The 12,235-nt window shown below is 38.7% G+C and overlaps 1 protein-coding gene across 1 annotated transcript in view; it reads left to right on the forward strand.

Annotated features, from left to right (window-relative positions):
- The window catches only part of PPP1R14C (protein phosphatase 1 regulatory inhibitor subunit 14C), a 52,176-nt gene extending 40,556 nt beyond the window's left edge, over positions 1-11,620 (forward strand). The window contains exons 3-4 of the mRNA XM_021391766.1: positions 1,032-1,064; positions 10,300-11,620. Of these exons, the coding sequence (XP_021247441.1) occupies positions 1,032-1,064; positions 10,300-10,374 (108 nt within the window). The 3' untranslated portion in view covers positions 10,375-11,620. The remainder of the gene's footprint in view (positions 1-1,031; positions 1,065-10,299) is intronic.

Raw genomic sequence — 12,235 nt, forward strand, 5'->3', positions numbered from 1 at the left:
TGTGAAGTAAAGAATACAAAAACTATGTGGCTGAGAGTCACTTATGATGGCCAGATAGTTTCTCTCATTCACTGCAGCAGCAGAAATATGCATGTGTGCATATACAGACCAGAAATTCTCCCTTGTCCTTAGGATATGGGAAGATGTGTTTCTCTAATTATACCAGCTAGAAATTGAAACCCATCAAGTTCTCATGGAGTAACCCTTCTAAAAGTGCAACAGAATGATATGATGATCAGCAACAGGAATTAGTAGGGTAATTCAGAATGTATCTGCTGAATTTGTGCAAGTAAAAGTCAATGAATGGAAGAATGATGAGACGAGGGAAAGAAACATAATTGTCCTGAGAAATATATCTTTCAACTAAGATATGAAAACCATATAAGGGTTTCCATTTATAAATTTTTCAGATGCACTGAAGAAAAGAAACTTGTCTCCAAGCAGTGGTTTGCACTTCAGGCCATTTCTAGATCACTAACTTGATGCTTAGGTGCACATCTCTGATAGCAGTGGCTATCAGCACGCCTTTCTCAGTGCCCGCTGCCCAGCCACAGAAGCACAAGACATCTCTCCAAGCTGTTTACTCAGTGTTCATAAATAGCTTTGCTGTTTCTGCTTAAACTGGCTGCTTGCAGCTGCCCTGCCCTGGAGTGCCTGGTCTTAATAATGTCTGTATTTCTGCATTGCAAATACTGTGGTACTCTCATGTAAAGCTGCTTTCACGTGTGTGTCACTGGAAGAAATATTCTTGGATTCTCCTCTCCTCGCTTGTCTTTGAGGGAGGGATTTTGTTATTTCCAGCTTGGAGGAAGCTGCCATCATTTTTCTCCAGTTGCAAATTGTTTTGATGCACTAAAGGAGTAAAGCTGACTTGATGCAATGCTCAGTGTTTGGTAGCATCTTCATCAAGTGGTTCCTGGTTCTTACTCCTTTTCTTTTTCCCCACTCCCTTGTGAGATTTCCTACAGTAGACTTATTTATGTTCATTGTTTCTCTTCATTGAAACTGATATTTTCATGTTTTGCTTCTAGGAAACTCTTGTAGATTGCTACAAACCAACAGAGGTAAAAAGACTTTTTTTTAAATACTATTCACCTGTGGACAATGTGGCTATGCTCAAGTTAAAGTAACTTTATTTATTTCACTTATTTTAAAGTTAACATAGGAATGGTAATGGCAAGCTGATGGGCTTGGGGCTTTATTTGCTGAGAATGCTTATGCTTGTCATTTGACTGTAGTAGGAACGAACTGTGCTCTGTGACTGGACTGCTGATCTTACCAGCAGAAGTATACCACTGTTGTCTTATGTAATTGTGTGATTGAATTTACTGATGCTTAGAACTGTCATGATACAAGAGAACTAAACACAATTTTCACTACATGGTCAAAAAAACCTCAAACGTACTATATTTCCTTGAATTTCAACTTGAGTAATGGACTGTGTGCTCTTCAGTGTGATGTGATTTTTTAAGTCATGTGCTTTTAATGTTGTAGTATGTCTGGGAACTGTAACACAGATACACACTTCAGCTAGTTCTTTCTAGCTTTAACTAGCAAGATTAGTTTAAAGTATTCAACTTTTGACTTGAATATCTATTTACAGAGCCAACATACCCTACTTTGTATCTATTAATGCATGTTTGGTAGGAAGAGTAAATAATTTAACAAAATGACCAGTGGCAAATGTAGAGTATTTAATAAAGTGGGTGGCTTAAAGGATCGCCCAAGTCAGTAACCTTTCAGTTGTGCATGACTGGAAGCTAGGCTTTTGGGTTTTGAAACAAGGCTGCATGTGGTTCCTTTTCACCACGATGAGCAGTGCTGTAATATCTGTAATTGTAGCCGCTTAAACTACTGGGCCTTAAAGACAGTCATACTGTCAGGAAGAACCACTGTTACAGTTACAGAGACACTTTCCAGCTCACTGGATGCTATCTTTGAAAACTTTTCATTTTTGTTTATTCCTGTGGCACACTGGAAAAGTTGTCCAGAAGTTGCTGGTAATAAATAACTTTTTGACAGTAGAGGGAGCTGACCCAGAAAGACTTACCTGGTGAAATGCGTATAACTTGTTCTGTGCTGTTCCAGCTCTGAAATTTGACTCTTAGTGCAAGAACAGATTTCAGAGCTCTAGTAAGGATACATGACAAGTGCTAGTGAGTTTTCCACTGGAAAGCTTGTTTATAGAACTGCAGTAAGTATTTGTATGGAGCAGGTAAATTAAGTTGATGTGGCACTTCACATGAAAAGACAACCTGAACATGTATAGTGTTGTTAAACTGCCCTCAGCTCTCTGGGATGAAGGTGGAATATTAATACTGCAGTTTTGACTTGGCTCTCTAGTCCTCTATTGGTAGAATGGAGGCAGCTCCTTTACCCAGCAAAATACCCATCTTCCTTGGCAATCTCTTGAGATAAATTTGGGAGAAGTACTTAATCCAGTCTGCTGTGAGGATAGCTGCCAAAATGGAAGTTGTTTCTCAGGACTGTTTTCACAACAGCAGCTTTTCTTCTTCATCTGGAGCATTATGAGCCCAGTAACACCACATGACTGCTAACTTAGGCTGTTTTAAAATCATAATTTTTAACCTGTCATTGGTGAACAAAAAAACCTGTAAGTAGGCTTAAATTCGCTGTATGAGAATCCATACCTTTTCTAGAAAATCTGCAATCCTTTCCTATTTCCAGACTGTGGAAAACTATTGAGGTAGTTGATTTTTGAAAGGATTTCCAGAAAGTTTGTGGAGAAAAAATGAGAGCTGATAGAATTTCTCTTGACCACTCAAATATAGTCCATCAAGTGCACCAGATGTTTTTGCAGCAATAGTTGTACAGTTTTAAAAGGGCTGTAATCCCTTTCTGGGTAAAAAATTATGTAGTATGATGTCTCCTTGTGCTGTTCAGAGCACAAGGAAAAATACTACAGACAGAAAGCTCAATAACTTGAAGCTCTTATTCCATCTGTAATAAATAAAGAAATAAATCATACTTTACACCAGTTTTGCTTAGTTTTTTCCAATGAGACTAAACATTAAAGAATGACTGAGGTGTTTATGCATATATACTGGATTGATTTTTCATCAGAGAAAATGGAATTATCCAGGTCACTTGAAAAGGGGCAGGAATTTTGAATCTCCGTTCTCTGCCTCTGTAATAGAACCATAGAGTTGGAAAGGACCCTTAAAGGTCATCTAGTCCAACTCCCCTGCAATGCTCAGGGTCACCTACAGCTAGATCATGTTGACCAGAGCCCTGTCCAACCTGGCCTTGAGTGTCTCCAGGGACGGGGCATCCACCACATCACTGGGCAACCTGTTCCAGTGCCTCAGCACCCTCACCGTAAAAGACTTTTTCCTTATATCCATCCTAAATCTACCCTCTAAATCTACCAATAAATTGGCTAAAGATAGTATCTGACACTAACTTAGGAGGAACTGCTCCGAAACCTTCTGAAGCAAGCATGTGTAGGGGACTTAGCTGCATGCTGGAGTTAAACCACAGCAAGGAACTATAGCTAGACTGTTGAATGTGGACTAAAATTTTAAAATCTTTCCAGAGGAAGCAGTTATTGCTGTTGTGTTAATTTGACTGGGAATATGCTTGAAGTGGGAGCCTTTTTGTAAGTAGTGTTTTAATTTACCCAAACAAGGCAAACACATTAATTAGGAAAGTGCACACAGTTAGTATAGTTTTTGGATACTGATATGTTAGTGATTCTTAAATCAAAAATTTGATCTGCTAATCAAGATTGATATGCACTGTGACTGATGTGTCATTCACTATTAGAAATCAGCTGTGTAAAATGTGCCAAGCAGTAAGAATAATGTCTGGGCATAATTTTCCAACTTGTCTGTTTCTTCAAATGTAATAATAATTAAAAAACAAGCCAATAAAAACCAACCAAAACTGCACAAAAACACAAGAGCAGTGAAGAGATGCATTTAGTGACTATTGCATTCTGACTTTTGAGGTATATGTTTTTAGTGGTGTTAGTCACTGCAGCATGTGACTCATATTTATGCTTCATAATTTTTACTTGAGCCCCAATCTCCTTGCTCCAAGTAGCTAAGTTACACTTGCTGAAGAGAAGTACTCAACTTCTCTTCTGAGAAGCCTGACCTAAAATATAGGCTTTAGGACCTCCAGCATAGACAGTGCTTTGACGTATGACAGTGGTTTTCCCATCATGCAAAATTAAACACTGTTTTCTATGTTTCACTTTCTCAATTCTGCTAATACCATATCTAGTTCAAAAGTGGTACAAATCATGTAGTTTAAGCTATGTAAGCCAAGGCTTATTATGAGAGAACAACAGTTCTTTTTTGGCACTGCTATAGGATATGCTTTGTGCAAAATCAGTGTTGTAAAATGTTGTATGTGAACGGTTGTGGCTGAAAAGGAGCTGCGAGGAGCAGCATCCTTTGCCATTGTCCGTGTGGGCAGGGCAGATAGCACTTCTCTACGCCGTGCTTTGCCTGGGGAAAATCCCACCCACACCCTTCTCAAGTGGCTGTCTCAGCTCTGTGCAGTAGAGGGTCTTAACACAGGTCATGAGGAATTTTGAGTCTCATGTTAGCAATGAATAATGTAACAAAGAAATTTAAGTGTGATCTTTAGCTTTGATGATAAGGTTTTTATATTGGACAATAGACTCATTTAGAATAGGAAGACTGTTGTGGACATGAAATAAGTGAGGTTTTATCAAGACATACTTTGAAGGAAGCTGGCTAAATTTCAAGATCACCTGTTTAGACCTTGCTCTGGAGATCATCTGAATTATTTGTCATGGATGTGTATTAAAGCTTCTGCATGTGGAACTGCCAAAGTGATGTAAGGAAAAATGAGGAGACTTGTCAACTTTTATGAAGGAGAAATTGAATGAATGAGCAATTTGCATGTATACTGATTCTGAAAGGTGCAGTTGAACTACATAAAGATTAGGTTTTTTTTTGAAGACATTGAAGAGAGAACCTAGTAAGTAAGTTCTGGGTTGTTTTTTTTTTTTTCCCCTTCTTTCTTTTCTCAAAGGAATATACAAAACTTAGGACAAATGGTCTAAAGATTTCTTCCACTCAGGCAGGCAAGATTAAATCTACCTAGGCTGTCTTCTTAATATAAATCTTCACTCAGTGCAAAATGAGAGAAAAAGTAAATGAAATAACATGATAAAGTTATTTTGCTGAGAACTTGGAATTAGTAAAAGTTTTCAGTGTGATTTCCAGTGTGTTAAATTGCTGTGCATATTTTCTGGATAAATGGGCAGTGATTTAAGCCACTGACTACTTAAGATTACTTAAGTAGTCTGGACTATTTCAGCAGCTTTTAACAATTTTGAGAAAGTAGAGAGGGGCATTCGCTTAATTGTGCATTTCCCCAAGTTTAGTTGGAGCAAATGGCAGCTTCAAGAGTAGTCCAAGCACTGTGGTTTTTCAAACTGTTTTAGGTGTGTCTTCAGATACTGTATGTATTTAGTATACAGACATGAATAGAAAGCTCAACCATTTTGAAATGGTATTTCTAAACTTCTGAATGATCATTTGTTTTTTGGTCCAGCTATGTTATGAGTTATTTTGTGCTTATGTTATTGGTTTCTGTTTGTTTTTAATGTAATCACAGGGCAGCAATACAGAGGATACCCATTCTAAGCAACAGTAACTAAAGATGTGTCCTAGAGCCTCCATTCAGTGTACTGCCTTGCACCTCAGAGAGCCTAGAAGCTCATTAATGGCAGCTCAGCTGATGGGTTGTAGATTATTAAGTCACTGTAGCTATATTACATGTCCGTATTACTTGATAGCAGATAAATCATTTTGTAAAGAAAAAATGTTAAGAAACATGCATATTTGAAACAACGCAGATGGAGGCATTTCAAAAAAATATGGTTTCTAGTTGATCCATTTAGAATCATAGAATCATAGAATGGTTTGGGTTGGAAGAAGCCTTTAAGATCATCTAGTTTGACCACTTTGAATTCAGTGAACTAAAACGGTTTATATGCCTGCTGAGATCTGGCCTACATTGTACTACAGTGGTGGAGAGAATTAAACTTGTATGTTGTCATTTCTTCAAGTACTCATGAACATAGCTTACAAATATACATCACAGTATTTTAAGAATGAAGGAGTGAATGGTGATTTGACAAGAATAAGCTGTGCACGTTTACATGCTGCTGAACTGGAGAATAACCAGACTGTATATCTTAACCACAGCTAAGTGTAGTGGTATTTAGTCAGTGCCTTCTACAGGGCTCACCAAGAAGCTGGATGAACTGCTGTATACTGTCCTCCTCTGGGCACTGATGGTCCTGTGGCCTCACTGGTGCCCTTAGGATTGTGCAGTGAGGCTGCAGAGATGCTGCACCAATTCTTGCTATCAGAAGACAACTTCTGGCCCCATTTCCGTGGAACATCTGGGACTCATCAGTTCCCTTCTTCGTGTGCAGTCGTCTTAAGGTTTGAGCCTGTGGGGAAGGGAAGGTGTTTGGATATAGGATTCCCTTGTTTTCTTTTTCCTCCCCCATTCAGATGGCATTTTTGAGTTTCTTCCTCACATAGTTAAGTAAAGCACTCTCCAGGCTGACTTTACTTTTTGCATTCAACTGATCAGGCTCTTTCTCGGGGAGATAGCCTCAGGCAAACAGTTGAGGAAATCTTGATTTTTGACTTGGCTGCAGGGAAGTAAAGCTCTGGAGCAAAGCTGGCTGAGGATTAATTTCATGCTCTGGTGAAGCAGAAGCACTGGACACCCTTCATTTTAGCTTAAGACCTAGTCCTATTACATGTGTTCTGTTTGTGGGCGAGAAAACTGGAGAGAAAAAGTCTAATTAGTGTCTAGAATTAATTGGAAGACTTGAACAGGAAGCCTGGAATTCATTGCCTGTCAAATGACCTCATTAAAACTGATTTGCATCTCCAAAGCAGAAAGGTGAAGTGATTTCCTCCCCTTTGCTGAATTATCATTTCACCTTTGTTTGCCTTCTTAATTTTTTTTATTCTACATTAGATGATTGTTTTTGCTGAACTAAATGCCTTTGATTCTAGGGAAAGCATTAGAGAAAGAAGACAACTGCCTAAGGCTGACAATTAATGAGTTCAAATCAACTATAGATTTCATCTCTGTCCAACTCTCATTTGAATTTGACTTTAGAATTAGAAAGATGTGTCTTCCAGAAACAGTAATTTTATATTATAAATTAGCAAGACTCTTAGTGCTTGTGACAAAATGGTATATGCAGGCAATCTCCTTGAAGAAAATCTATAGAAAGAATTAAAACTAGGTTTATATACATTTTTGCTTTTTTTTTCCTTCTTTTTTTCCCATTAACAAAGGACCAAACTGTTGGTACTGGATTTTTCTTCTATTAAAAGTACAGATATGCCCTCCGTGCTTCTGGCTGTAGTCCTCAAAGGAATAATTTGTAAGTTCTTGAATCTTTAACTGAGTTATTTTTAAGTGTTTTCCAACTATGAGAATTAAATAAGTATTAATAAGTAGATAATTCAACCTGTGTTGCAGAGCTACTTTTAAGTTCAGTTGCTACATGATTAGCTTTCAAATGCATGATGCTAAACGTCAGCCCAACTCCTAGAGGGGATTTCACAAAAATGCTCTGTGTAAAATGATTTTTGTGTATGAGGTTGAGATAGATGTGGATATTAAGCCTTCTATTAAGCTTCAACTCAAATGTCCACAAGGAATAAAACTGCAATTTTTGAGTGATGTTTAAAGAAAATAAATGGGTATTACTGTGCGTCATAAAGCTGAGTCAGTTAGCTATAAAGTGAAGGCTTATTAAAATGCTGCAAAGCCTTCTTTTTTGCCTCCAAGAGGGAAAATGTGCATCTGCCCTAGAGTGCTGCCTTACCTTGATGTAGTGCTGCAAAAGGCACAGGCACCAGAGCACACATATATAAAAGCTGCAGGCTCTGTGCAAACATCAATGCAAAATGATACTTAGAGCAAATCAGAAACATACTGAACTGGTGCTCTGGCTTGACACCTGTGGGACTGCACTATTGCACTGCTGCACTGTGTGAAATGCTTGCTGTGTACAAAATGTTCTTGTTGCGTTTTACTGTTCAGTGCTTAAATCTCTTAGTTCAAGAAAAATAACTCCAGAGGGGCAGGCATTTGTAATCATTACATGTACTTCTTCAAGTGCATATGGCTTCCTTCCCCTTCCAGAAAAAAAAAAAGCCCCGCTTACCTCCCATCTGATTAGGTTACCCCAACTCAGCTTGATTTATTTTGGTGCTATGTTGGCGGTACTGAGGAGTTTCTAGGTGCCCTTAAGATGGAAAACTTCAAGCAAATGTGCTGTTTTTCAAAAGAAGTGCTTGGGGTGCTGCCACAATAATGAGAGGAACTCCCCTCCTTTGTTGTAGTGTTGTATTGAGAAACAACTGACCCCTGTCTGCATTTTATATCCAAGGGAAACTTGCTCCAAATTCTTCTGAGCTCTGGGGGAAAATGGACAAAGGAATGAAAAAGGTGCCTTTCAAAGAGGTGGTTTCTTAACAGCTAGGGTCAGAATAATGCCTGTAGATTTACCTGTCAGCTCTGCAGATGCTGTCCCATCCAACCTGGCCCTGAAGGCCTTCAGGGATGGGGCATCCACAGCTTCTCTGGGCAGCCTGTCACACTGCCTCACCACCCTCTTAGTGAAGAACTTCTTCCTTCAGATGGCACCATGCCGTGTTAGTTTTTCATTGTCTACAGGCCTTTAGGATGATGAAAGAGTAACACAGGGTCAATGCAGAGTGCAATGAATGCTGTGGATTTTCAGGATAAAACTGTCTTCCTCCTTTTTTTGACTTCTCGGTGGTTAAGTGCTGTATTCTTACAAATCACTCAGAAGTGGATATTGTTGCAGTGACCTGTGCATATTTGGAAAAAATACAGCTTCTAAGGGATAGAGAGGGGGAATTTGGGATCTTAACAATGCAGTTTTCCAATCATCCCTTTAAGCTGTATGCCTATTCATATGGGATGTGCTATGTTGATATGCACAAATGTATTCCTGTACTGGCATTGATCTAGCTGGTTCAGAAGTGAGTGCCAGGCTAAAATATGTAATGTACCTGACGAGCTTTTAAAGCTCACACTGATATAGACGTTGCTTTGCCTTTGCTGTTGATACTTGAAATCACAAGTGGGTATTTAAGTGATGATAAAACAGTAAATGCAGTGCAATGTTGGTGTGCCAGAAAAAAAACTTGCCCCTCTCAAGTGAAAATACCCGTTTACAGATGCTTTCTGTATGCACACTTCAGCACCTGTATAATGTATGTTTCAGTGTGACTCTTTTTGGAAAGGTACTGTGTTGTCATTTAGGTGGTGACCTTGCTCACTGGCATGTTTAGCCTCAAGCACTTGGCTAGGAAGTCATGCTTTTTTTGTCCTTTCACATCAACTCAACTGACTAAATCCATAATTACATTCCATGTTTATAGCTAAATGATTTCTAGATAAGAACCTTTTTGTGACTGTATACATAGTACCATGGATTAACGTTGTTCTCCCAGTGTGACAGTAAGGGGTGATTTAGCTTTTAGCTTGTCTGCAGTTATTATCTGAAATTCTTTTGGTGTGCAATTTTGTATAATGGTGTAACTCTTTAAGCTTCTGCTCTTTCACAATTTAAAAAAAAAAAAAAAAAAAAAAGGAAATCCACCACCAGTTTCACACTGCTTTTCAACCAGAATAAGCGAGTGGTGCTACCTCTGGCTCCTTGCTCCTGCATTGCCCCAACCTGGCACCAGTTGGTACGGGACTGAGCGGTGAGTCTGGTCAGAGTGAGCCAGCTTGGAACCTAACAGGGCAACAGGAAAACATCTGAGTTTTCAGCCAGACTAGCTCTCTGTTCCAGCTGAATGAGCAGCCAGCCAAAATGCTTGTGCCAGGCTGGAAAATGTTGAGACAAACACCTATTTTGGCAGGAGTGCCGGTTTCTGTGCAGGCTGAAACTGTGACATTCTCCTTTAGCTGCTTGCATTGTATCCTGTCATAGATTTTACTTCATTCAACAGCTGATAGAAGGCCCTGTGTAATAAAAGGCTGGGAGATAACTAGCAACTAAGGTGGCACACTCACTCAGAGGAAAAATCAGTAATTCACACCTTCACTATGTGACAAGAGTGTGCATGTAAGATTCCTGGATATCAGGCTAAAGAAATTCCAGCTTAGCAGTAAAAGCTTTAAGAAAAAATATACAGTTTGCTTTGAATTTTTTTTAAACTCAAAATCATGGTATTATGGGATCATAAAGATTACTCATATTTTCTAATCTTTTTTTCCTAGGAATTTATCAAAGAGCTGCTAACTCGGATAAGAGGAATGAGAAAACTCAGTCCCCCTCAAAAGAAGAGTATATAAATAACTCAAAATAGTAGCACTCTGTAAAAGACATGGCAAGGGAAATGGGACTTTGAATACAAGACCTTTATTAAAATAGTTGTCTTTCTCCACAACTTTTTTTATTTCATTCGGTTTTGACTCAAGGAATTTCTTTTGTGTGTTTTAAGGATTCTTTTTTAAGTGTCAATTTTTATTTTTTTTAATCAAGAATATCAACGTTTTGGATGCTGCTCAACTTTCACTTGAGGATTACAGAAGCAAGTGAAGAATCCAAGAGTTAGTGACGAGGGGCAGCAAGCCTACTTGGTAAACCAGAAGATCTTGTACATTTACAGAGCTAGGAGACTTCTCCTTGCGACTGGTTGGATAATGTTTTTAAGTTGGTTGTACATTTAACTCATGGATGTCAAATTTCTTGTGCTTGTCTGTACATAAATTATAAAGTGGGTTGTGAATACTGTTTCACATGGATGGAAGGAAAAGTTTGTTACAGTAAATTATTTAAATGGTGGTTATTGCAAATTTGCTACCAGAAGGTACCAATTTAGATTACTTTAGATTACTGAAACGAGTGCTGCCATTTTTCTAAGTACCCTTAAAGCAGCCCAGTGAAGAATTTCATCATATCTCCTTATTTAGACTGCAGCATATGAGAATTGGGAATTTTAAGGGCTTAATTTGTAGACTTAAAGTTATTTTAACTTTGATGCTTTGCCAGATCATTTCCTCTCCACCTCATGGTGTCTTGGAACTGTGCAAACCTACACTGAAAAAGGGCCTGCAGTCGTATCTTGAGAAATGTCCATTACCACTTAAAAGCTGCTTCACAGTGGAGGAAAAGGCAATGCTATGACTTTAAAGCACTGTCTTGCGTTTAGTGATGTGGTCTTAATCAAGATTCCTCTCCAAGTCGGCAAAGATTATTATAGTCTTTGTTGATGGCTCTGCCCTGAGAAATGGGGAGTCTTTATAATGTGGATTCTCCTAGTTGTGAAAGCAAGAATAGAAGAGAGATCCCTGCTCCCTCCTGGAAAATGTCCTGTCTAAAATGGTCAATAAGCTACCATATACTGGTAGGTGACACTAGTCAGGCATTTTATATCAAGGGTGCTCTGAACATATTTTATTTTTCAAAAGAAGTACATGTTTGTGAATTTTATGTATACTGGCAAGCTTTTTTAATGTATTTAATTTTGTAATGTTTACCGATGGTTTTATTTACCAGATATTTACTCAAATAAATGGAACAACTTGTGACTTGTTACATGTACACTTTACTGTTGCTGAATAGGTTGGTAAATGGAGTTTCTTACCAGAAAGAGAAGCTTGGCAGGTGGTAAGTACATGGGAACCCAGCTGTGTAGATCCCAACTGGCTTTTAATGTACAACAAAAGACTTAGCCCACTTAGCCAAATTACTGTAACCTGGTGGACAGCCTCACTTCTGAAAGTCTGCAGCTGAGGCATGCCTTTCCTGTGCCCTGAAGAATTAAAAAAAAAAAAAAAAAGAAGAAGAGAACTCTTGGAAATACTTTCAGATAAGTACCGCTACTTCCTTTTTGCCTTCCCCCAGAGGTCATATGAGGAGGGCTTACCAGTGGGTGACTCAGTTCTCTACTGAAGGTCTGGCAGTAGGGGATCTTTCAGTAAGAGGCTGAGAGGCGGTCCACCTTTCTTTCCTTCTGCACCTCTCTTAATTTGCCTCAAGGAGTTTTAGCCTTGAGAAAAGACTTGGCTGTTTTGCCTTGCAGCAAGTCAAGTTTAAATCTTGTACCTTGATGAAGCTACAGTTCAGCTCTGGTTTCTAATGGAGACTTATAACTTTTTTTTTTTTTTTTAATGGCACATGAAGTGATCTCTGGGAAAATCAGGAGGGGGC

Source organism: Numida meleagris, chromosome 3 (assembly GCF_002078875.1).
Source record: "Numida meleagris isolate 19003 breed g44 Domestic line chromosome 3, NumMel1.0, whole genome shotgun sequence".
NCBI lineage: Eukaryota > Metazoa > Chordata > Aves > Galliformes > Numididae > Numida > Numida meleagris.